The sequence below is a fragment of the Raphanus sativus genome, chromosome 9 (assembly GCF_000801105.2).
Source record: "Raphanus sativus cultivar WK10039 chromosome 9, ASM80110v3, whole genome shotgun sequence".
Classification (NCBI taxonomy): domain Eukaryota; kingdom Viridiplantae; phylum Streptophyta; class Magnoliopsida; order Brassicales; family Brassicaceae; genus Raphanus; species Raphanus sativus.
The window spans coordinates 11,962,202-11,990,098 of record NC_079519.1 but is presented as its reverse complement, the minus strand read 5'-3'; the positions used below and the strand labels follow the sequence as shown (position 1 = coordinate 11,990,098).

At 33.4% G+C, this 27,897-nt stretch overlaps 2 protein-coding genes across 3 annotated transcripts; both read right to left on the bottom strand.

Annotated features, from left to right (window-relative positions):
* Positions 1–67: 67 nt before the first annotated feature.
* Positions 68–9,127, bottom strand: LOC108824768 (putative U-box domain-containing protein 53). The gene is made up of 9 exons (XM_056994746.1): positions 8,899–9,127; positions 8,682–8,806; positions 8,301–8,422; positions 8,005–8,201; positions 7,662–7,924; positions 7,538–7,579; positions 1,207–1,533; positions 380–1,135; positions 68–295 (listed from the first exon to the last, which is right to left on the bottom strand). Exons 1-9 carry the CDS (start codon positions 9,125–9,127, stop codon positions 68–70), a joined length of 2,289 nt encoding a protein of 762 aa, XP_056850726.1.
* Positions 9,128–22,968: 13,841 nt separating this feature from the next.
* Positions 22,969–26,796, bottom strand: LOC108824411 (putative U-box domain-containing protein 53). 2 transcript variants are annotated; one of them, XM_056994137.1, is made up of 9 exons: positions 26,396–26,796; positions 26,198–26,322; positions 25,920–26,041; positions 25,633–25,826; positions 25,299–25,552; positions 24,729–24,825; positions 24,257–24,618; positions 23,416–24,174; positions 22,969–23,344 (listed from the first exon to the last, which is right to left on the bottom strand). In XM_056994137.1, exons 1-9 carry the CDS (start codon positions 26,625–26,627, stop codon positions 23,117–23,119), a joined length of 2,373 nt encoding a protein of 790 aa, XP_056850117.1. In that variant the 5' UTR covers positions 26,628–26,796; the 3' UTR covers positions 22,969–23,116. The 2 variants fall into 2 exon arrangements, with proteins under 2 accessions (XP_056850117.1, XP_018453334.2); XM_018597832.2 differs by lacking the exon at positions 24,729–24,825 and having other exon boundaries at positions 24,257–24,616.
* Between the last annotated feature and the right edge of the window lie 1,101 nt (positions 26,797–27,897).

Genomic DNA, 27,897 nt, shown 5'->3' with positions numbered 1-27,897 from the left:
TGAAAAAGGAAGAAAAATGTTATGCGAACACCAAGCTGTTGATATAGGCTATAAACGCTACACAATTTCAGAAAGAGGAGTTACTAAAATGGAGCGCACCCTTTTGCTTGCCTTGCTGATTTTCATGTCTCCATTCCACAATGGCTGCATACACACTATGATTGGGCAAAAGGTTAGTGTTTTGTAATGGCAAATTAGTCACCGGTGAGGTACGGCGGTCCTCCATCCATTCCTCTATAGCTCGTCGGTCATAAGTATAGCCATCGGACGCAACACATGGTTCACTCATCACATCCTGCAAACATAATAACATTATTTTCTAAGATAACCTAACTCCTATCGCAAGATATAGTCTGCCGTAAAGAACAAGTTATAATACCTTAAGTAATGGGCATAAGAAATGGCTTGGAGGTTGCTTTTGCGCCAAGGAAATCAAGTTTCTCGCATTTTCAGCACCATTCTTAAAGCTCTCCAACGTTGGAAGAATCTGAGTTTCAAGATCAGGCCTGTCTTTAGCACGGATCTCTGTACAAGAGAGGGCCAAAGCAGCTAATTTACGGGTTTTTTCCATTGGCCAGTCACCAGCATTTTTATCAAGAATCCGTATCAACTCATTATTCTCCATTGCTGTTTCTACTTTATATGTAAGTCCTATAGCCGGCAGAGCGGTAAGAAGCTGCAGAATGATCATTCCAAATGCATATACATCTGATTTGAATGATAACCTCCCGCTTCGTTGATATTCAGGATCGATATAGCATAGTGTTCCCACGGGGCTTGTCTGTTTGTACATTGTTAATTGTGTTAATAAAGGGTCAACTTGGATCATTGTGGAGATGCCCACGTCTCCTACTTTGCTGACAAAGTTGTGATCAAGCAATATGTTGGCTGGTTTAAGATCACGGTGGATAATTGGTGTCGGCTTTGATTTGTGGAGGAAAATGAGCGCTGATGCAACTTCCCAAGCTATCCTAAACCGAACGAACCACGTGATTGGTTGACTATTGTTGACCTGAAACAGTCTATCTTCCAAGCTACCATTTTCCAAGTACTCATAGACTAGAGCGCCGTGCTCTCGACAGGCGCCTAGAAGGAGAACCAAGTGTGGATGCCTGATATTGCTCAAGATTTCGAGCTAAGAAGAGTATAAAAATGTCAAGAAAGGTGAAAACTTCAGTTAAGAAAAATGCTTAGCTTGTCTACTACCTCTTGATCGAATTGCTTGGATAGATTACTTTCCGGGGAATGCAAAACTTTGACAGCGGTGATTGTATGACGGAGATTGCATTTGTAAACAGTCCCGTAAGCTCCCTTTCCAATGCTTAGATTTTCAGAGAACGATGAAGTTGCGGTTTTAATTTCTTCCGAAGTGAACTCTTGGTATTGCATCTTAGGAGCCACAAGGGGACTTTCTTTAAGTTTTTCCTTCTCTTTGGCTTCTCTTTTCTGCTCAAACTTCTGTATCTCCTTTTCTTTTAACCCCTTTGTTGCGTGCTCCTTAAGCTTTAGCTCTTCAAACTCAAGCTCATCGAGCTGACACACATTAAGGTGGAAAACATATTAGACACAAAGCAATAGTTAAGAAGATTCTAAATACAATTTATCCATTTTCTTTTGTAGAGATTCTCGATGCCGACATTGTGAGAATATTTTACTTTACCAATTTCATACATTTATTTAGCATCTCTATGTGTAAGAACATTTTATATTCTTATATGACATGTGTCTTTCAGTTTGATTATAAAGTTTAAGTTCCCATTAAAATTATGGATACTAATATTAAAGATGATACCAATTTCATACATTTATTTAGCATCTCTACAAATGTATGAAAAAGAACCAAGTGTTGATTTTTACAAAGAAAAAAAGAACCAAAGTGTTGTGTCTTTTTGGTTAAATGCATTTTGTTATGATGTTCATAGTAATTTAGGACACGTCTATATATTTTATTACGTAAAAATTATGTATGTATATTTAGTTCAAAATGCTTCCGCTGCATTTTAATATTAGCTAATTTTTTTTTTCACAAAAATATTTGTGTTTGCAATATTACCATAATAAATAAATAATTATGTTATGAAATATTAACAGAAATTAGGAAATATACTAATTAAAATATTAATGTTTATATAGTTTATAATGTTAGTTACCAAAGTGGCCTTGTTATTTAATTATCAATTTTAAAACTAATAATAATATGATTGATCATGATTAAATAGATGCTATGAATGACAATCAAGTTTTAATAATCAATTATTTTATTTTTTAATTCTTAGAGATTATCCAAAAATGAATCATTGAATATAGTTGATAATATGAAAAGGATTAGTCATTTTCTTTTACTAAAGTTGATATTATTTATACCCAAATGTTGGATACTTTTTAATTTGAGTTTAAAATGATCAATCATTAGTTGGTTCTTCAACTCCAATTTGGATTTCCAAATTGGCTTTGAATATAGTATAGGTTTATATTATTACTTTGTTGTGAAAAGAATAGATCAATCATTAAAATGTATTTTAGCATCACTGAAAGTATTTGTATTTAAGTATTGCCCAAAAAGATTGTTTAAATACAAACTTGAAACTTTATATTAAGTTTAGATTCTCTAGTAAGTTTCAAAATAGTAAAGAGTAAGCATGTATAAAATCATGCAGCTTCATCAAATGTGTTTACATTTGCTAACTATGTCGTAAAATTCAATGAACTAAATTATGGCGAATGGTCCAAAAGATCCGGTCTACATTGGATGTGATGACATTGGACTTCACCAGAGTAATTAGTATGGAACTCTCAGACGTTACGGAAGATATACCTCAGAATATAAAAAAAGACTCGGTGTAAGAAAAGAGAACAATCTAATAATCTGAGTATGAATCTCATGAGGTTGCCGATAATAGAAAGTGTTTGGTCATAGATGTCTAAGACAGAGAAACGGAGGGAATTTATGGAGTAGATTTGAGGAGTGTTTAACAGTTTGAGTTGGTTGTAGGTAGACTGAAAGTCTCATAAATGAGCTAAATTTTTGACTGATCTCAACCAGCCCATGATCATGTGACCAATGTGGCCGCAAAGTTAAAAACCTTATGAATGGAGGTGCATGAATAGTTCTTGGTCCAATTAATCGTGAACCCTATACCTCTTGAGTTTAGCATGTTCCACGTGAATTACAATACCATTAAAGATACATGGAACTTTAAGAAATTAAAGGCTATGCTGATTCAAGAGCATGAGAGATTAAGGATGATGAAAGACCAAGTTGCTAACTTCATAGGTCTTGGAAGTGTCAGCAGCCAAATAATCTCAAGTAGAAAAGAATGACAAAGCTTTTCAAAAAAGACTTAAAAGTAAAAATCCAAAAGGGATAAAGTGTTTCTTTTGTAAGAAAATGAGATTTAGGAAGGATTTTGTAACATTCGGTATGTGGTATATGTGGAAGAGTTTAAAAGAATTGATTTGAACACTTATGTTACCAAAGTGAACTTACTTTTTCAGGCACACATCCGTTTAGAACTCCAGAGTTAAGCATGCTTGAGCTAGAGTGATAGAATGATGGGTGATCTATCGAGAAGTGATTCGCAATATCTTGCAAGTGAGGTCAAAGCACTAGGAAATTTCATGTGTTAATTTCAGGGTCAGTAAATAATACTAACGAGCCTCATAAAATTAATGTACTGCATGTCACACGGAGTGGCGCTAATGGTTTCAGTGAGCGGGCCTAGGAGGTCATAGCCATGGGTGACTGGGGACATCACAGATTTTCCTAAAGTGGTAGGTTATTTCAGCACGAAAGTAATCATTAAAGTTTTTGTTTGCTGTGAATCAAATCTTGTTGAAATATCTAGTAATACTTGGAGGTTGGAAGTAGATGCATTAAGTGTAGCGCATCTAATAAAAATTCTACTTTCTTGTGGCATCACATATTAGGTCACATTTTCAAGAAAATGATTGTGATGTTGATAAAAATGAAATTATTTCTCAGTTGGATTTTAGTGACCTTGATGTATGTGGCCCTTTGAGGTAAAGCAGACTAAAGATTCTTTAAAGAAAACAATCACAAGAAGCTAAGTGAGGTAATATAGACTGATATATGTGGCCTTTTCAAAGCTCCTTGATGGAGTGGTAAAAAGTATTTCATCACTTTTATTGATGATTCTTCACAAGATGAGTACGTATATCTATCTACTGCATGAAACATCTAAGTTTGTGGATGTTCTAAAAGGTATTCATTGATAAGTTGGAAATGTAATTAGATAAAATATGTTAAATAGTGAGATTTGACAGAGGTGGTGATTGTTGCGGGAATTCATTGAAAGTGGACAATGTCCGGGTCCATTTGAAAAATTACTTGAAAGTAAGGAAATTTGTGCACAATACACTATGCATGATAATCTTCAGCATAATGATGTAGTTGAGAGGCAAAACCGTACTTTAATAGAAATGGTAGGAGCATGTTAATTAATATCTATTTACCCTTTTTGTTGTGGGTATATGCAGTAAGAACTGCAATGTATATGCTGAATCGGATCTCCAGTATGATAGTTCCTAAGATCCCTTACGAACTGTGAACGGGAAGAAAACATAGTTTAAAGCATCTACTTGTATGGGATTGCCCAGCAGAAATAAGGTTATATAACCCACATGAAAAGAAACACATTCTTAGCACAGTCAATAGATTTTTTTTGGCTATCTTGAAAAACTTCAAAGAGGTAAAAATTTATTGGTCTAACTACAATACGATAATATTATCAGGTATGCTAGGTTCATTGAGAATAGTGAAACTAGTAGCAGTGGTGAACTGCCAAGAGTAGACATCAATGAAATTCGGGTTGAAGTTCTTTCACCTGAAATTGCATCTAAGGTAGTTGTTTCTACAAAATAGGACATGAGGATGCACCAATCCCACTAGCTAAAATATATAATTGATGAATCTGTCACAATTAAAGTAGATAATAGTGAACCGCAAGTAACTTTAAAGTGTTCAGAAAGTGAAAGAAGATTTCCCATATCAAATGACTATGTGGTCGCTATTGAAAGTGAATGTGACTTAAAATTGATGAAGACCCGATCTCATTCAAAAGGCCATGGAAAGTGAAAATTCTAATAATGGTTAAATGCCGCAAACGACAAGATAAAATCTATGGATGAAAAATAAGTTTTGTACCTAGTAGAGTTGCTTAATGGTTTCAATACCGTTAGTTGTGAATGAGTCTTTGAGTCTTTTAAGACTAAATGTGACTCGAAAGATAACCTTGAAAGATAAAAGACTTGCCTTGTTGCTAAAGTTTTACCCAAAATGATGGTCTTGTCTATAAAGAGATCTTCTCTCATGTTTCAAAGAGGATTCTCTTAGGATTGTTATGGCTATGGTGTCACATTATGATCTTGGGCTTCACCTAATGGATGTGAAAACCGCCTTTCTAAATGAAGAGCTTGAAGAGGAAGTATATATGTACCAACATGAATGTTTTGCGGCCGTTAGAAAAATAAAATAAAATATGGTATTTAAACTAAGAAAGTTAATAGATGGCTAAAAAAGCTTCCATTTAATGGTATTTGAAGGTAAATGATACCATAATGTCATATGGTTTTGTAGAGATTATCGTTTATCGATGTATCTATGTTAAGGTCAGTGGGAGCATATTTATGATGTTAGTCGCATATGTAATATTAAGCTCTCTTCAAATGACGCGGACATGTTACATGATTTAAAGAAGTATCTCTATAAGAACTTTGAAATGAAAGAAATGGGTGAGACATCTTATGTGATTGGAATATAAATATTTTGAGATATATCACAAGAACTGTTGAGTTTGTCGCAGAAAGGATATATCAATAAGATCTTAGAGAGATAAAAATAGAAAAGTGCTTCGTAGGAATATCTTCAGTTCAGAAAGGGGACAAGTACTGTAGAAAAATGTAATGTCGTAAGAATGACTTGAAGCGTAAAGAAATGAAAGAATTCCCTGTGCATCGGTGGTTGGGAGTTTGAACTATGTTCAGACTTGTATTCAGCCAGATATCAATTTTGATGTTGGAAGTTGGTTCGATACAGAAGTAATCCCAGAAAAGACCATTGGAAAGCTGCAAAGAAAGGTTGTTTGTACTTGCTATGCACCAATAAGAATATACTTAACATATATGAGATCCATTCAGTTAGAGGTAACTGGATTTTCAGATTCAGACTATGCAGGATGCGTTGATGGTTAAAAATTAATGTTTCGTTGTTTGTTCCTACTAATTGAGTGAACAATATAATGGAAAGTGGAAATCAGTCTGTCATTGATACGTCCACTATTAAGGTTGAACTGTGGTTTGTTTTGAAACGAAAATTTATGTACGGAGGCGGCAGAAATTTATGTCAGGACTTTGGATTGTCGATATAGTGGCCAAGCCATTGAGAGTTTATGGTGATAATTTTGCAGCTGTCTTCTTTTGAAAAGAATGAAAAGTACCGGAAGGGTGCTAAGCACTTAAATTAGAGTATGTGTCTCTTCAGAACATAGAGTGTCATGTGAGAACATAAAAAAGGATGTAATGATAGTGGATCCGCAAAAAAAATGTTTACCACCAAGGAGTTCAATGGCCATTTAGAGCATATGAGTATTGTATATACATTCTTGTTATGATATTCAATTATCGAATGTTCATTAAGTATTTAACACCTAGGAATTCACTTAAAGTTAAATTTCTGATTTAGTAAACATGTTATCATTAAAGGATGTGTATAAAACTTAAGGTTCAAAGACACATATGGTCAAGTTGTTGAGAATATTTTTTTTCTCATATAAGGATAATATAAAGTTAGAATTGGTTTATGATGCATGGAAGTGACTTTGCTAATGAAATGACATACAACTACTATGATTCAATCATTTCTAGTTTTAGTAAAGATCAAATTAACTTGATATAAAAGTACACATTATAGATATTAGACAATTAGAGTGATACAAAGGTCAAGTGGGAAAATGTAGTAATATTTTATATGTATATGACTTACATGTCTTTTGGTTTGATTATAAGATTCTAGTTTATGAATTCTAGTATTAAAGACGATAATGTGATGGATCGGTTTCGATTAAAGTCATTAGAATTCTGGTGTATTAATAACTCTCCTTCCTTACTTAATACTAAAGTATACTATATTATAAGGAGTTTTATACTATAATATATGTGAAGACACATGTGTGATGGTAGTTATTGAATGATGTCTCTTGCTTGTGTCTCTTAGCAAATATAAAAAGACACACTCATGTAAAGTTATACATATGGAAATCCACATAAAATAACTACAATATAAAAGAGAGATTGTGTTAAGAAATTGGATCCCTTCTCTATCAGAAGGAATCATTAGATTGAAAGGTCAAAAGGATGTAAAAAATCAATTGATGAATTGATTTCATTTTATCATCATTAAGCATGTATTAATGGTTAGTGTTTCTTTCTTCTTTTCTAAGAACATATACTAGGGTGCAACTACAATAAATCTATGGATTTGAGATAGATTTAATAGTTGAAATCATAGGTCATATCTTACACTATGTTCATCTTTCAACTTTGTCATTTTGTCTACCGTGTCCTGAAATCAACGAAAAGAACCTCTCATTTCCAAATGCTTTCTGATTTGCAAAAAGGTTTAAGAAATTTTAACGAAACCTTACCTGTTTGGCTGTGAAATAATCTTCACCTTGAGTAACATTTTCTTTGCTGGACATATAACTCCGAGGAGGATTCCAAGAAACAGTACGGGATGATGTTTCAAGGCTGGTTGCTTTCTCTGCAGTACCCGAAGACATACTTGTAGTTCCGTATGAGTCAACAGAACTAGTTTCCATACGAACAGAGACCCCTCTTACTATTGTTGGGAGATGTTGCAATCTCTTATTATTGGACATAGCAAGAGATTTCGATTTGAGTGTCGCATCTAAAAATATAAACAGAAGTAAATTTAGACTCATGATTCATACATCAGTTTCTAGTTAATGATTGGTTAAAGCTACAAACCTGAGATATGTCTTGAACTAGAAGAGTAGCTAGATGTATCTGTTCTCTCACTACCAGAATCTCTTAAAATAGTTTTATTGATCTCCCCATCTGACGGTGATTTATCTTTCGAAAGAATGTAGACTCCTTTTGAGACAACATAAACTGTGCAAAGGTCTGACACATATGCTGGTACTTTCGCGGTAACATCACGATTCCTGTAAATGTAATAGTTTCAACGTATAAACTCATCTGAGAAAAACTCTGTTCAATCAAATATATAAATCAAACCAAGAACATAACTTTTCAAGCCATACCTGAACAAACCAACATGAGACGAGATTCCAATGACAAGTATGCTTATCAAGTTCTGATTAACCTCTCTCGTTATCGCAACTGCAACACTATTTGATTCAAGCACTTGAAGTTCTACAGCAACCTATGTTAAGCAGATTCAATAAAAATCTTTAGCTATATGATATCTTTTTTTTAATACCAGATGTTCTAGGGCTGAGGTTCGTAATCTCTCCAGTCCCAAAACCACAACATGTAATTTTATTTTCGTCTCATCAATCACTCCAACCGAGGAACCCTGACACAGTGGTCAGAGTTCTTTACGGTCGCACTAGTGACATCTGGTTTTGGCTATAAGATATATAATAAAAGAAGACCAATAAATATAAAAAAAAAGTCAAAACCTTTTTCAGCTCGCACATCTTCTTGTATGGTTTAAGAAGAGTTTCTTTCGTCTCTTCCATCATTTGTCGTCTATAAGTAGCCGCCACATCTTCTGGTGCCTCAGAGATAGAGACTTTCTTTCCGGCTTTGTAAGGATCGAAACCCGGTATCAAGCCACTAATTTAGTTAACTTACGTAAAGTCTCAGTCAGGTAGAGAAGAACTCTTTGGAACTTACAAGGTGTAGGTACAGAAGTAATCATTGGAAGGACATGAATCAGTTTGAACACGAAGTTTTTGTCAGAAGCAAACTTTTTGAGCGCCCATTTAAGTATATTCTTGCTTTTGGTGCTCCCACTAAGAGCTACCGCAATGGTCAGCGACCGAGAAGGAGACGCAACCTTTGTAGGAACCTGGTCAAGCATCGGCTTGGGTGCCAGATACGACTTTTTTAAAAAGTAGTCCATTTATTTCTGAAATATTAAGCTGACTTGAAATGTTAGACCCAGCTCTGCATAATATATTCTGCAACGGTTCGAGTCAGTGGTGGCTTATCTTTCAGCAAATGAGATACTAGCAATATCTGTGTTAAGGCCACATAGGGAAAAAAATCATAACCCTTGACCAAAACCGAAAAGTGGCAACCAAGGAACAATAACAAATTAATATCACATTTGATGAATAAAGAATGGACAAGATTGTGATTTGAAACAGATAGAGAATGGATCAAGAAGATGCTTTGGTATTACTCACAACTGAAGCTGTCAAAATTCAAATCTGGACGTGTGTATGAGGTAATGATCACACAAAGTCAATCTTGATGGACAACTAGACAAATTCAACTGGAGAGAAATTTTGCAAAAGACTGAAAACATGAATCAAGTCTACTAAGTGGAAATCATTTTCAAAACATGGAATGTATGATGTGAGAACATAAAGATTTGGACTTTACTAGAAACCCATCAAGGTCATATTATTTCTAGTAAACCTGAAAAAGAATCACAACTTTGGCCTACCTGATCAATAAAAGGTGTAGCTTTAATGCTTGTACAGAAACTCAAACACAAAGAGAAAAAGTTGTGGCAGACGCTGTCAATTTGGCATCCTGAAGTCGAATGAGCGATGGAATCTCCTATTTTCTTTAAGAGCAGCCACGTTCGTGCTCCTAATTACAGATACGATCTAGTCCTTTGAATAAACCATAGAATCTTATAAAGTTTCATTAAATTATTATTATTTTATTACTATAAAGTTAGACAAAGAAGTCGTGACTCACGATCATCGTTGAAAGATCACTCAGTCACTCTTGATATTTACTAGTCTCTGACTCCCTTGCTCACGCAAGAATTTTCCTTCGTATTTCCAAAGCGACAGAGAAGAAGCTCTTAAATTAGTTATCAAATTATTATTATCGTTTTGTTTAAATTCAAGGGCTTTTATTTCTTTAATCGTTGTCACATATATTGACAACAAGAAAGTGAGTCTGTTTCATTTTTAAAGTTTATACATTCCTCTACAATTTATGAAGAGGCAAGCTTTTGTAAGGAGAAAAGAGGCAATTTGACTGGTAAGTTTTAGATTTGGATTTTTTCCCAGTTCAAAAAAAAAGTTTTAGATTTGGAAAATGTTGTTTTGGAAGCTAGTTTTTCTTGTTAACAGTCGGAAGAATTTTTCATAATATTCGGAAGATGCATCAAATCATTTAAATTTCCAAAAGGAAATATATGGTTAGTTTACACAATATTAGTTCCAATATGATTTTTTTATGACTTTCTGTAAATATTTTATTGATTAAATAAAACTGAGTAAAAGTAAGTTACTCTATATATTTGAAATATGACACAGATCACAACATTTTGTTGTTGGTGCATTATAATTGTCTCATATCACTCAAATCTGGGTCATTTTTTTTTGTTTTTTCAAATGTGGGTCATAAACAGCCATGGTCATAAAATACATGCAAAAATTAAAACAAGGGATATATGAGTCTCATGCTCATGTATTTACTATTTACAGTTGGACTAACACATTATTTACATAAAGCTTGTATTTTGTTCGATTATACGTCAATTAAAAAATATGCACCGTCAAGTCCTAAGAAAAAAACATAGTTTTTGGAGGACTAGTTGCATGCTTAATGCAACAATAACAAACAATAAAAATATCACTTCGTACTTAATATAGTAATGCCAATGATCATGCCATTCAAAAAAAAAAATCTTTATTAGTCTTTTCACTAATGATTTGTATAGATGTATATATATGGGTACCGAGATTAGAGATTTCTAGTTTATATGGGTATTATCTAACCCTCCCTACATATAAACTGACTTTTTCATTGTCAATAGATGTATATGGGTACCGAGATTAGAGATTTCTAGTTTATATGGGTATTTTCTAACCCTCCCTACATATAAACTGGCTTTTTTCATTTCACAATGAATTACTTAGTTTATATGGGTATTTTTCTAACCCTCCCTACATATAAACTGACTTTTTCATTTGACAATGAATTACTTGAAGATGATGTTCGGAAATTTCATTGAAAGAAAGAACAATTCCCAAAACAACAATCCACTTGTGAAAATACCGTAACCTACTGATTAAACTTTAAAAATTTCTACAACAGATCTGAGTTTCGAATCTTAGATAATGCAATTTATTGTAAATTATAGATTGCAAAGTTTATCGGAGATTCCAGACAGTAGCTAATCCAGACTAATTATTGGTCAGGGTTACACAATAAATACATATATTAAATAATATTAAACTAATTAATATAAATAAATAACAACCTATTTAAAAAATATTAGTCGTTAAAAAAATATAGACTGTAAAAATAATTTTGTTCAATTCAGAATAGATTTTGTAAGTTCTCTTACAAATGTAACTAATCACATAACATACTGTTGCAGTTAAAACTAATTTGAATATATATATATGTATACATATAATAGTCTTCAAATTTATACATATATAGCAGTATATCGATATCATAAGGAAATAAACTCTAGAATATTAAATAAAAATGAGTGGATTAATTAGTTTTATTTCTTTATTAGAAATTCTATTGTCTTGTACTAAAAGAACTAGGTAAAGAGCCTCTGCGATATCGCACGGGAACTAATTTTATAAAAATAATTGTATTACAATTTATAATTTTTCTTTAACTATTTACTTTTTTTTTAAATGTTCTTTTGTCACAACCTAAGTTGCATGTGTTTGGTTTATAGTTTAGATAATAACTGAAATATAAGCAGAGAAATACTCTAGGATAGCACTAAAAAGGATTTTGTCACAAATATAGACTCTAATGATCAAAATGTTTCATTAAAGAGGTAAATATACACTTATACTCATAAGATTAATTAATTTAAACCTTAAGGTTTAGAGTTAAGGGGTGGGGATTGGAGACTAAGGTTTAAAATTTTATAAATAAAAAATAATTACTAAAAAATTGAAAATAAAAATTTGAAAAATAGTTTCAAAAAGTATTTTCGAATTATGAAAAGAGAATTTGAAAAAAATAAAAAAATTATGAAAAATTTCGAATCTGAAAATATATAATCTGATACTATAATTTTTTTTTTTGACCACAATGAAACTAAACTATTATCTATGCTCATCATGTCCAAAGAACCAGACTGGAGGCATAGAATCGACATAGAGCATAGCAGAAGGGGAACTGCTAGCACCTCATGCCAGTTTGTCCGCCACTAGATTATGTACCCTCGAAATATGTCGAATCTTAAAGGTAGGAAAGAAAGTCTTACTGCGCTGGAACTCCTCTAAGTGTGTAGCAAAAGCTGGTCATTCTCTAGGTGATGACACCATCTTCACCAGTTGAGAACAGTCCGTTGCGAAAACTACCTCTGAAAAGTTGAGAGTCTTCATGCATTCCATAGCTCATATCAAGGCTTCGCATTCAGCATGCATAGCAGATAAGCTTCTTCGGAGATTCATTCTGCAGAACCACCCTTGTCCTGAAATTTTTTCTTGCGCCCTCCATGCTTCATCAACAAAGCAGACTCTGGACTCTTCTAACAATAGATCATCAGAAACCACGTGAGATTCCTGATTTCTAGCCGGAACCATTAATTGGGCATCTGTCCAGGTCACTGCTTCCACCTCTGTTTTCCGAAGAATTTCCTGTGGATCATCTGATTTATTTGTATAAATTTTACTGTTTCTATTTTTCCATATATACCATAAAATCCACGGAAAGAATTCAAAATCGTAATCCTTTGGTAGTCTCCAAAAAAGATAATCAATATTAGAAAAGACCGATAAACCAGGAAAGAAACCTGGGCCTAAGAGTATTTTCGAGAATGCCCATACTTGTATAGCCGGTGGACATTCAAAAAATACATGATTAATGGATTCTTCTTTCGCACCACACAGACTACACCGTAGGTCACAGCCAATACCTCTAGTCCTCAAGTTTTTTGCAATTGGGATGGTTCCCTTAATAACTTGCCAAAAAAAATGCTGTAACTTCGACGGACACCTCAATTTCCAAGTATAACTTAATAACGAACTAATATCTGGTCCAAAATTATTTTATTTTATTTGTATTCATATATTTAGAGTAGTAAGATCTTTTTATCTATTAAATGAAATATTTTGGTCACTTTCTCCTTAGGATCTATTTTCGTGACAAAAATTTAAATTGTCTATTTAGCAGAATTGTCCATGTCAATATCAATAAATTAATAAACTTAATATTTTTAAACTAATTAAAACAAACAATATATTTAAACCTAAGCATTTACTAAATTAATAAGATAAACTATAACGGCAGTATGACATGTACTATTGTTTGAAGCTATGTAAGAGTACAAATATTTTCGAAAACATGATAACAATATAACTTTAAGAGATCTTCTTCAATAACATATTCATCTCAGCAAATCACACTCGCATTCTTTTAAAAGTACATACATACATATATATATATATATATATCTTATAAAAGACCAAGGGTTGCAATTGACAACTAAACATTGCAATGAATAGTTAATGATTACAATGGTTAATACCAAAAGCTACAGTGACTCCTTACGAAAAGCTACGATCACCAAATGAAATAATCACTAAAAGGTACGATTACCAACAATAACAATGGTTCATTACAAAAAATTGCAATGGTTCATTTAATTAGTTGTAATTGTTCATTTAAACAATCGTTATAGTTCATTAAAACGGTTGTAAAATTGACTTAAATCTCTAACAATTCTTTCTCATCTACTTAGAGATGCAATAGATATACAACATGTATATCTCAATTCATGAATAAATAAAAATATGCATAGATATACATATATAAATATTTGTTTTTGGTATACATTTTGATAGTACTTATCTATCAATAAACAACATTAGTTAAATAGGCTCAAACATTTTATCTGAAAAATCATATATATAATTTAAAAATAAGTAAATTACCCAATAAACCGAATTATCTGAGTATTTTAAAAAATTTTAAGATTATTTGATATATATATATATATATGTGTGTGTATATATATATATATGAAAATGAAAGAAAAAACAATTCATTAACAAAGTATGTAACTTTTAGAATGAATAGTCATATCTTTAGACATTTTAATAACTTCTTAAGAATTTAGAATAAAAAATACACCCTTAGACAAAATGATAATTGGTTATAAATATTTTGATAGTTTTTTTAAAATCAGTTCAACCTTTAAGATGAAAAGACACAACATTTTGATATTTTGATAACCTCTTAACAATCAACGTGACTTCTAAAAAAATATAAAAACACAACCTTTTAATATTTTGATAACCTCTTAAAAATTAATGCAACATCTAAAATGAAAATACACAAAAAATGAAAAACACATCTTTTCAATAGTTTAATAACTTTTTAAGAATCAATGCAACTTCTAAAATAAAACGACGTGTCTTTTCAATATTTTGATACCTCTTACGAATAAATGCAATCTCTAAAATGAAAAGATACAATCTTTCGATATTTTGATAACCTTTCCACAGTCAACTGAACCTTTCGATACAATCTTTCGATATTTTGATAACCCCATTTATCATTAATTGGGGTTCCTAATTTATTTCTAGTGGTAAAAGGTGTTTGAAAATGCACATAGCTCACTTTCTTTTTGACTTAACTTACAGCATGCTGAAAAATTTCTTGCATCAACTGATTTTTGAAAAAGTGAAATTTTGGGTTTAATCGAGCAATGAAAAGCAATAGTTCATTACAAATAAATTTAAACATGTAATTAATCATACTATGTTTCCAATAGTTTTCATATTTTTTTACATTTTTAAAGTTAAATTTACTATTTTTCCATCAACCAAAGGTAAAACATGTCCACAATTGCCGAAAATATAAGAAGTCCTAAAAGGACAAACAAAAATTCAAAGTTTCTCTTTTTTCCAATTCTGCCTATCTCTTTCTCTGTCCAAAATCATTTGAAAACAAGTGAATGAGATTGTTTATTAACACGTATGTAATACAGGAAAAAGTTCTCTCCTCTCTCTTTAGAGAGAGAATTTTTCTCCCTTTCTTTCCCTGTTCACAAACTCTTATTTTTCACAGGGAGAAAGAGATTTTTCTTATGTTTTTGATGTAAAATACTTCTCTTCGATCGAAAGATCGATTTTTTATTCGCTTAGGCGATATGTATTTCCGGTTAGCGGATTAGTCTTCGCTTTGGCGATTTTGATGTGTTTCTCTTCAACCAAAACAGAGCTTTTCTTCAAAATTCTCCTCTTATCTCTGTTTTTTTGGTTGAGTTTTAATTAATTCTGATCTATGAAAGTTTCCCTTTCGCAATTCTTCCTTTTAATTCCATCAACTAGTTGAATAGATGCTTTGTTCTTCGTTTCAACTAAACATCTCTCAAGGAGAGTCAGTCTTGACCGTCTTAATATATTCACAAATCTGGGTAAAGCTTCTCTGTAGGGGACGATTGAGTTTTTTTTGGGTTACTTAGGTCCTTTTGGGGAAGATTTAGTAGAGTTGGCGTCTTGTTACGGTCCAACAAAAGATCTATCTTCATCCTACTGAAATCTCCCCTGTTTGAATCAACGAGGAACCAAGAATTTTCCGATCAAGTAGTTGAGGTTTGAGCGAGAGGTCCTTTGGCATCAGTGTTTTCTTATCAAATTATTAGACGGAGGAAGTCCCCAAAGATATCTAAGAGCTTTCAGGAGTTTCAATGGAGTAAAGGCCAGATTGCCATTTTTGCTCCGATTCAAATCCATGGAGATACTATGGTGGGGAGAGGAGATCGAGTTGCGATACACAGAGCTTTCCGGTCACGGAGCTCCGAAGCGATGACTGGGCCACCCATTCGATGTATGTGAGGCATGTGTCGAAGACGTGGATTCTCATAAAGCTTCTCGAGTTCCTTTTAAAAATGGGCTGTAATTTTTTAATTCTCCGTATGGACTTCAATGTTGTAAAACCTGATGCCTCCGGGCATAGTTAATGAAACATACAGTCGACAAAAAGAAAAAGAAAAAACACGAATGTAATACAAAAATACTTGCTGCCGACAACACATAATGCTTGCTTGTCATGGTATATTAAATAGATACATGACAGCATAATTTAGTATCATATAAAGATAATTTATTAATCGATACAACTTTTTAGATGAGAGAAACTATAATGTTTGTTTAAGCAATTGAAATTTTAGAATATACTTTGTTTACCGTAAACAGGCAACAATGACGAGTTCTGTATATAAATAAACATATCAATTTATATATTCAAAAATAATTATAAAAATAGTACGTAAATACTAATAGAAAAAATTATAAGACATGCAAATTAACCTTTTTTGTTGAACAATAACGGAATAATTGATGGTATTTGATCATGCAGATATGTATTAGACACTTTTGGCACTTTAGAAGGCAGATCTATCATACTGGAGTCTGGAAACTGAATATGAGTTATCAACTTTGTCGATTAAACTCCTTTTTTTTTGCTTGACTCGTCGACTAAACTCTTGCAATTATGAATTACGTTTAACTCACCATTTATCCATTTAATAAATAAAAATACAAAATGTACTGGTTCACGATACAGGAAAAGAATGGGTTTTCTAGCCAAGTTCTGCAACACCCTATATATAGGATGGAGAGACATAAGCAATAGACACAAGTTTTCATATCAATGTTCATAATAAGCAATAGACACAACTTTTCATGATAAGCAATAAATAAAAAATTCTAAAACTCAAAATTAACAGATGCATCTTTTTACGATTCAGTTAAAAACAGTTATTCATTAATAAAATAATAATAATATAACTTATACATTTTGACTATTTTAAATCACTGCAACTCCTAAGATGAAAATACCCAATATTTAAATGAAAATTACATTTTAGACATTTTGACTATTTCTTGTAAATCAATGCAATTTTAAGGATGAAAAGACACATTATTAAAGAAGAGAAGATACATACTTTTACATTTTGACTTTTTTAAAACCAATGCAACTCTTAAAATAAAAAGACAATCTTTCAAATTAATTGAGATTGCTATTATTAGTAGATGAACTTAAAAAGATGAAATAATTACACCATGAGTCATTTTTTATCTTTCTAATATCACTATAGATCATATTTTGCTACTAGGACACTTTGTCAAAGTTTTCTCTTGTTACCAAAAAAAAAGAAAAAATGTGAAAACCCAATTCTATCCTTCTTTCTCTAATCATATTTTCTCTCCTTCTCTTCTACCGTCAACCACTTATTCCACATCTCCTCCTTTATCTTTTGTTTCAATTTTTATATTTGACACAAGCTTCTCAGAACTATTATGCATTACCAGTTCTTCTACTGTTTGCGTCTTCCAAATCTTCTGCATCAACCACATCTATTATCGTTGATTCCAAATCTTTTTTTTTCTTTTAAATCTCTAATCGACGAGAAGAGTCAAAACTCTAGTTCTCTTGGTTCCTTTTAGATTGGATTCAAAGTGGCTATTTTTCTATGTATCAGCCGGAGAAGATCGAAAGCTTCTTAGTTTGAAGCTGATTCGCTGTCAAAATTATATAATTTGGCGGTCATGATCTCAGATGCAGGTACTGTACAAATATTTGTTGATTTTTTTTTCTCTTTGAATGATTAATTTATGGTTTATGATTGATGAGTTAGTTATTTAGAATATCATGGGCTATAGGAATTGGTCACAAAAAATGCTCTTCTCAATATTAGATTCTTTTTGAATATGCGATTCCTAAATGTGATACATCCAATGGACGAAGGCGATGTTGAGTTGATAATTGACCTGAAAGAGACTCCTAAACCAGTTGAGATTCTGTTCAAATAACTGTTGTTGACCTTGCTTGTATGTGTGATGCTATGAACAAGCTTGTCAGCTATTCCAAAATATTAAACCCCTTTGTACATTTTCTTTACAGGTTTCAACTTTGACTTCTGATTTTTATTCATGAAAGGAATGTATAAGTTATGTGGTGAAGAAGCATGCTATGAAGAGGTTAGAGCCTCCATTAAAATCTTTCATGATTTTGGCAAAACTCATAGGTTCACCCATAAAATCTTTCTTGTACATGTGGATAATATATGTAATTTATACATGTGGATATCACAATCGTACATGTGAAAATTATTTACATCACTGTACATGTGGATCATGATAAACAAGTACATTTACAAACTGCTTATACATGTGTTTTACAAATTTTTTTTTATCATGGCAATGGATGAATCTGAAGAGAACAATGGATTTCTATATGTTGTCAAAAGGTTGATTTTTTGGGAGGGAGTTGGTTTTACTGATAGAAATCTTGAACTTGTCTTCCATTAGATCTCAAAATATTAGCTTTGTCTCAGGTATCTGTTGGACTTTCATTCTTTCCCCAAACAATAGCCTAGTTAATTTTTTGTGTGTCCACCGGTTTGTCTCAAGTAACATATATATGTGTGTACACATGTACACTATACATATAAGATGTACATTCAACGGTTTTTTACACATGTACACTTCAGAAACCAAAGATAATGTTTATATTGCATCCACGCATTCTATAGAAAATTTCTTGCAATTTTGATGTTTGGTTTTCAGAAAAACATCATTATTGCGGTAATGTACACAATTATTAAAATTTAAGTAACATATATATATATATATATATATATATATATATATATAATATATATATATATATGTACACATGTACATTATACATGTAATATGCACATGTATAGAGATAATATACACATGTACACTAAACGGTTTTGTACACATGTACACTTCATTTATGCTTAATTTTAATATTTTTTAGAAGAGTGGCAATTTTGTAATAAATTTGTCTTCTTCAAACTAGGGCTTCCTACGATTTCTGCAACTCATCTCTGAGCCGCAATTGATTTTCTTCATGAAATTTTTATTTTTTTGACAATTTTACATCCAGAACTTACAAATGTTTTATAGATTAACCGATTATAGTCAAAACACAAACAAACACACAACTTTTCCCATAATTTCCGAATTTTAACTGATTATAACCAAAACGCCATGGCCATTTTCAAACATCCCCTCCAAACGCCAGGGACTTGTATAACTCAAAATTTGGATTTTGCTTTGTCACTGAAATTCACCGTCTCTGATAACAATCTTTTATTATTGAATCCTATGTGAATTTGAAATGTTTTCTACAGATAATTGAGAGAGATTGAGAAAAGGGCGTACAAATTGAAAAAGGAGAAAAGAAAAAAAAGTGATTGAAAAGATGAAGAGAGAACATGAAAGAGAGAGAGATGATTATTAAGGGAGGACAGTGTGGTATTTAACCACTCAGAAAGTGTCTAAGTATACAAGAGTGACTTATGCTGTTATTAAAAGTCAAAAAGTGACTCAAGTTATAAATTTCTCTAAAAAGATTCCTTATTTTAAAATGAAATATAAACTAATAGAACCCTAGAAAGAACAATGAAAAGAGAAATAAAGAAACCAAAAGAGATGCTAACAAGACAATAAAACAAAGGGTAGAATTATCTCGCTAATAATAGCCGTAAAATAATTGTAAAGCGGACGTGTGAGAAAATAAATTAATTGTGCAGCAAGAGATAAAACCAGGAATATTGTTAAAAAAAATCAGGAAAAAAGAACGTGTAGGCCTCGACCCTGTAACGGTAGACCGTAGACCTAACCAGGGATATTTTCACCAATTGTTCTATCAAAATAAATACACCATACTACTAAATAATACTTATGAAATAGTCGGGGCACGTGTTAGCTAGAATTATTTGTTGTGGTCATTCTGGAGATCAAAATCGGTAATTGCAAAATCAATTGCTAGAATCTTTCGAAAATATATTTAAAACAAATATGAGTAAGAAATATCGAAAGAACTACACCGCATAAGCCGAACCTATTTAAAAATTATATGAGAACAAAATTTTGTATATTTCATTTCGGACAAGTAATGAAAGAGTTTTTATCCAAACATAAAAGATCGAAAAAACGTTCTTCCAGAAAGTTTTTGCAATATTTTAACGAGTTTTATGAAACAACTTTCCGTAAAACAAAAAGATCAGAGAGTTTGCACGGAAGAAGCTCGTAGGAAAATCTAGGAGATAACCTTCCGTAAAAAAAATTTCGGGAAATCTTCCAAAAAACTAGTGTAAACCAAACCAAGTAGTTCCCAAAGTCTACGAAACGATCAACTGAGAGAGAGAGAACGGAAGAAAGAAATCATCTCACCACACAACTCACTCCCATCGCCACACAACTCACTCCCATCGCCACACAACTCACTCTCATCGCCACACTTTCACTCCCATCACCACACACACTCACTCCCCTCACTACAGAGCTCCTGATCGCCACAGATCTCCCTCACTCACTCCTGATCGCTACCAAGCTCATCTTTCTCCTCTTGCTCGCCACATAGCTCCCTCACTCACTCTTAATTTCTGCACAGATCCTATCTTTCCTCCTGATCGCCACAGAGCTCCCCCCACTCACTCCTGATCGCCACAGAGCTCCCTCACTCACTCCTAATCATCACATAGCTCCATCACTTACTCTTGATCGCCACACAGATCCTCTCTCTCCTCCTGGTTGCCATAGAGCTCCCTCACATACTCATGGTCGCCACACCACTCCTTCATTGCTCCATCAGGCTCTTATCATGTTCACGACTGAAATGTCTTTCGTTTCGTCTCAACCAGAGTTTTGGTTGAGATTTTACGGAAAAAACAACAGGAAGTTGTTTTCTCCTAAACGTTCAAATCAAACAGCAAGACGATTGTTATCACTCAAATCATCCTAAGGAGTGACTTTTACTCTCTCAAATAAGAGGTTCAGTTATAATACTTAGGGATCGAATCCACAAGGAGTGAGGGCACACAATAGATCCTAATCAGTGGTGATTAAGCTAGGTGAATATGTTTTAAGCAGTAAATAAGCAGGGCGAACAAAAGTAGTTGTTCAGTTGGTTGATTGAGGTTGTAAACAATAATAAGAAAGTGTTAAATCTAGGGTTTCAAGTAATCCGGATTATAGTGATATAGAATACTTAAGTTGACAATCCTAGAACTCAAATTCTTATGAGAAAGTATTCTAGCTTTCACAAGTGAATCAATCCTATTGACTAAGATCCATTATCTCATTTGCCGCTTATTTGTTGATATGGATCAAGCGTCGATCAATCCTATGGTATGAGCATCAATTGATGTTCACTTAAGCAAGCATCAATGAGTTGATAGATAAGTTCACTAGTCTTTAACTAAATCACTATCGCTTGTTTCTAACAATCCTAACTCAAGAGAATCTATTCTGGCGTAGAACCTACCGTTGTAGTTGTCCACGATCCTAAAATAAGGTTCTATTTAGCTACTTTATAACACATGCATTGCAATCAATTTCTTGAAGAATATAGTAAGCTGGTTAGAAAAACTGGAGTTCCAATACAAAGCTCTGAAGGAGTCTTGGATCTTTTCTCTAAACTACTAAAAAACCTAAACTATTTGCTATGAAAGTATGAAAAGTGTAGAAAGCGTGTGTTGTCCAAAACAATGGCAGAGCACATAAATATTAGGTTAAAAGCCAGCCATGTGTATTTCTGTAATGTTGTGGGACTTGGGCTATAAGTCGGCTGGGAACAACGTAGGCTGAGAACCAAGTTGGGCCTTGCGCATTTCGCTGTCGATCTACAACATGTGATGTTTGTCAGTCGACGATTCACTCTAATGTCGACTTCAGACTGGTTTGATGGTCAACTACGAGTTTCTTCTATCTATATTTCCAAAATGCTCCAAAATCATCATTTTACTCCAAAACATACCTGAACCTATAAATATTCTAAAATGACTCCAAAACATAGTAAATAGATTCTAAAACACTTATATACCATGGGTAAAAACTGGTAAAATCCATAGTATATCAACTCCTCGAGACTTACCATTTTGCTTGTGGACATGCAGGGACTCACTTAATTTAAAATGACTACTATCACTTCTGCAAATATGATAGGTGGAAGTGAATCATTACTGACCTTGGTTAATTCAATGTACTACAAACTAGCTTAGTCACCATACAGGTTCACAACTCCACTGATAGGGCCTGACATACCCTCTACGGACCTCATTTCTGCAAAAAAAAAAGATGCTTAGGCTACATCGTGGGAGTATATATCAATCAAGGGACAAATGGATTCAACTCAAGCAAGTATCTGGACCAACATGTAGTCTTTTCTGACTCTTTCCCTCTCTCTTCTCTGAATCCTATCATCTCAATGTCAATGAATAGTGATGCTAATGTAGTCATCTTGTTCATCTTATCATCTCAATGTCAATTAATAGTGATGCTAATGTAGTCATCTTGTTCATCTTATTGATTTCTCAACATATGTAACTTTCTCTCTTTTTGACAAAGTGTAGACGAATAATGAGATCACATGTAATTTACCTACTCCTCGCTTCCAACGATGTGTGTCATCATTCACTTCTGAATTAGAATAATGGGATCACAGGTAATTTTTACATACCCCTCTGCATCTTCCAGAAAATCATCTCAATCTTATATACTTATAGATGCTGAAGAGAGGTGAACGAGAAATCAGAAACACACGTATAAAGTGGTAATATTATAATTTTAGTTATACTAAGTTGTACCATTGTCGATATACAACTTTGTAAAATCTAGAACAATAGTTATATCTAGTTGTATGATATTCGAGATCTGAAATTTAAAATTTAATTGAAAAAATGAAAAAGGCAACATTGAAATTTATTATTTTATTAAAGCATAAAATATGAAGATTCATTAAGAACATATGAGATTAAATTTCTTTCATTAACAACATTTGAGATTTTGGTCCAAAAAAATTAACCAACACCAAAGACAAAATAAAAATTGACTAAAAAGCAAGAAAAATGCTATGAGAACACCACGCCAATGATATTGGCTACAAACGCTACACAATTTCAGAAAGAGGAGTCACTAAAACGGAGAGCACCCTTTAGCTTGCCTTGCTGATTTTCATGTCTCCATTCCACAATGGCTGCATACACACTGTGATTGGGCAAAAGGTTAGTGTTTTGTAATGGAAAATTAGTCACCGGCGAGGTACGGTGGTCCTCCATCCATTCCTCTATGGCTCGTCGGTCATAAGTATAGCCATCGGCCGCAACACATGGTTCACTCATCACATCCTGCAAACATAACAACATTCTTTCCTAACTCCTTTCGCAAGAAATAGGTGACGTAATGAACAAGTTATTACCTTAAGTAATGGGCAGAGGAAATGGCTTGGAGGTGGCTTGGTTGATGAGGAAATTAAGTTTCTTGCTTTTTCAGCTACATTCTTAAGGCTCTCCAATGCTGGAAGAATATGAGTTTCAAGATCAGGTCTGTCTTTAGCACGGATCTCTGTACAAGAGAGGGCCAGAACGGCTAACTGACGGGTTTCTTCCATTGGCCAATCACCGGCCTTTTTATCAAGAATCTGTATAAACTCGTCATTGTTCTCAATTGCTGTTTCTACTTTAAACGTCAGGGCTATAGCAGGCAGAGCGGTAAGAAGCTGCAGAATGATCATTCCAAACGCATAAACGTCGGATTTGAAAGATAACCTCCCGGTTCGTTGATATTCAGGATCGATATAGCATAATGTTCCCACAGGGCTTGTCTGTTTGTACATTGTGAATTTTGTTAATAAAGGGTCGACTTGGATCATTGTGGAGATGCCCACGTCTCCTACTTTGCTGACAAAGTTTTGATCAAGCAATATGTTGGCTGGTTTAAGATCACGGTGGATGATTGGTGTCGGTTTTGATTTGTGGAGGAAAATGAGCGCTGATGCAACTTCCCAAGCTATCCTAAACCGGAGGAACCATGGGATTGGTTGACTATCATTGACTTGGAATAGTCTATCTTCCAAGCTACCATTTTCCATGTACTCATAGACTAGGGTGCCGTGCTCTGGACAAGCGCCTAGAAGGAGAACCAAGTGTGGATGCCTGATGTTGCTCAATATTTCAATCTAAGAGAGAATACAAACATCAAGATTTTTGAAAATAATGGAGAAATTTCAATCAAGAACAACACTTAGGCTGTCTACGTACCTCTTGATCGAATTGCTTGGATAGATTATTTTCAGAGGAATGCAAAACTTTCACCGCGGCAATTGTATGACGGAGTTTGCATTTGTAAACATCCCCATAAGCTCCCTTTCCAATCTTTAGATCTTCAGAGAATGAAAAAGTTGCGGTTTTGATTTCTTCCCAAGTGAACTCTTGGTATTGCAGTTTGGGAGCCACAAGGGACCTTTCTTTAAGCATGTCCTCCTGCTCTTTGGTTTCTGTTTTCTGTGTGACCTCTCTGGCTTCCCTTGTCATCTTCTCAAACTTCTGTGTTTCCTTTTCTTCTAACCCCTTTGTTCTGTTCTCCCTAAGCTTTAGCTCTTCAAATTCAATCTCATTCAGCTGAAACACATAAAGGTGGTAAATATATATTAGACACACATACTATTAGCTAAGATGCTTCATCAAATACAAGTTATCCATTTTCTATTATAGAGATTCTTCATGCAGATCTTGCGAGAAGCATCCAAGGTTTCTACTTGAGCCATTGCATACATTTCTTGAGCCTTTCTAAGTTCATCTTTCAACTTTCTAATTTTGTGGAGCGTGTCCTGAAATCAGGGGAAAAAACCTCTGATTTCCAAATGCTTTCGATTTTGCAAAAGGGTTTAAGGGTCGACGAGATATATCCCACGAAACTGTCGTATAGCGCCGGTTGTCTCCCAAACTGTCACCACATTCTATATATTTCCTAATTTAAAGTTTGGAATCCAAAAATTTAAAGTTCAAACCTCCCCCCCCCCTCCCAAATTAATACCCTCTAGTACCCTTAGTTTGTTTTGGTTTAAAATCTGATATATAAGGTTTATTGTTTGATTACATAACACTAAACCATCTTTCAACCAATGTAAGATTTATGAGTTTTGGAATATTCAACTTTAGTTTTTGGAGGGTTTGAAGTTTGAACTTTCAGTGTGAGGATACAGATTTCACTTTAAATTCGGGGATATATGAAATGCAGTGATAGTTTGAGAGACATTTGATGCCGTAAGATGAGGGTTAGGAAATGTTTAATGAAACTTACCTGGTTGTCTGTGAAATAATCATCACCTTGAGTAACATTTTCGTTGCTTGACGTATAACTCTGAGGAGGATTCCAAGTTACGGTACGTGATGTTTCAGGGCTACTTCTCTTGCTAGCTTGATCAGAAAACATACTTGTAGTTTCATATGAGTCAACAGAACTGGTTTCTATACGAACAGAAACCCCTCTTTCTATTGAAGGGAGATGTTGCAATCTCTTATTGGAAAGGACAAGAGATTTAGAATTCAGTGCATCTGAAGAATGTACAAAGGGAAAGTTAAAGTCATGGTTGATTCATCAGTTTCTAGTTAATGACTGGTGAAAACCTCCAAACCTGAGATATGTCCTGAACTAGAAGAGTAGCTAGATGTATCGGATCTCTCACTACGGGAATCTCTTGTAGTTTCACTGATCTCACCATCTGACGATGATTTATTTTTGGAGAGAATGTAGACTTCTTTTGAGACAACATAAACTGTACAAAGTTCTGACACATAGGCTGATATTTTCGCGGTAACGTCACGATTCCTGTAAATATAATAGTATCAACCCATAAATACATCTGAGAAAAACTCTGTTCAATCACATATATAAATCAAAATTAAAAAAACATAACCGTACCCGTCCAATCCAACATGAGATGAGCCTCCTATGACAAGCCTGCTTATCGAGTGCTGATTAACCTCTCTGGTTATCGCAACTGCAACACTATCTGATTCAAGCACTTGAAGTTCTACAGCAACCTGTTTTAACCAGATTCAAGAAAAATCTTAGCAATAAAATATCTTGTTTTTTTCTTTGAAAGAATTTTAAGTTTATTCATCTAAAAAAGACCTTTTTACAGCATAAAACTGCTAGTGTTTATAGAAATTAACTCCAAAAAAACAATAAACTAAAACCTTTTTCCGCACGCACATCTTCTTGTAAGGTTTAAGAAGAGTTTCTTTCGTCTTCTCCATCAGTTGTCGTCTATAAGTAGCCGCCACATCTTCTGGTGCCTCAGAGATAGAGACTGTCCTTCCCGCTTTGGAAGGAAGCATAAACCGTGTATCAAGCTACTAAGCAATTAACGTAGAGAATAAGTATTTTGAACTTACAAGGTGTAGGTACAGAAGTAATCTTTGGATGGACATGAATCAGCTTGAAGACGACGTTTTTGTCAGAAGAAAAATTTTCGAGCGCATACTTAACTACATTCTTGCTTTTGGTGCTCCCACTAATAGCTATCGCAATGTTCAGTGCCTGAGACGGAGCCGCTAGATCAGATCCGGCCTTCTTAGGAACCACGGGCCTGGTTTCCAGATACGAATTTCTGAAAAAGGAGTCCATTTATTTCTGAAATAGTAAGCTGACTTGAAGCCTCTTCTCTGCGTAAGATGTACTGCAACGGTTCTAGTCAGTGGTGGTGGCCTATCTTTCTTTTTAGCTAGCAATATCTGTCTCAAGGCCATATAGGGAATAAACAATTGACAAGAATGAAGCTGTCAAAACCCGAATCTGGACGGGTTATGAGGTAATGATCACAAAGTTACATTAAAAAAGTCAATCTTGATGGACAACTAGACAAATTCAACTGGACAGAACTATGCAAAAGACTGAAAACATGAAAAAAGTCTAATAAGTGGAAATCATTTTCAAAACGTGGAAGGTACGATGTGAGCACATAAAATATTTCTTAACTAGAGTAGAAACCCATCAAGATAAACCTGAAAAAAAAAAACACAACTTTGGCCTCTACCTGGTCAATAAAAGTTGTAGCTTTAATGATTGCACACAAACTAAAATGCAAAGAGAAAAGGTTTTGGCAGACACTGTCATTTTGATATCTTGAAGTCGAATGAGAGATGGATCTCCTATTCTAGAGCAGACATGTTCGTGCCCCTAATTTCAGAGACAATCAAGTCTTCTGAATTAAACCATAGAATCTTATAAAGTTTTATTAATTAATTATTTTATTACTATCAAACTAGACAACGAAATCATGAGTATCATCGTTGAAGGATCACTCTTAATATTCATTACCATCTGCCTCTCTTGCTCACGCAAGAATTTTACATTTATTCCATCTACAAAATAAGCATTTTAGTATTGCTAGGGAATAGTTTTGGTGAAAATGTCGGACAAAACAATATAAGTATTTTATTATATGGGTTTATGCGTCATTCGGAGGAGTTTGTGAGGACGGCTAGAAAATGTAAGAAAGGTTTTCATCTCCTTAGAGGAGATGAAAAAAAAATATTTTTATGTTTTTCTTTTTTGCACAAATTTATTCTTTAGGTTTGTCAAACGTCTTTTCTAGTTTGTGGTCCTCCATATCATTTCTTAAAAAAAAACCAAGACCCTGATTGGAAAAGTAGACGATAAAACAATAGTAGTATGCTATAAAAACAGTACAAAAATTATATGCTTTTACTAAATTGTTTAATAGATTGATTAGTAGAACAATATGAACATGCTATTTTCAAATATATAAAATTAGTCTTTATTATATATATATATATATATATATATATATATATAAAAGATAAAAGATATATAATTAATTTATTTTATTTACTAGTTTCAAAAATTATGTCTATATCAAAAAAATTATTTAAAA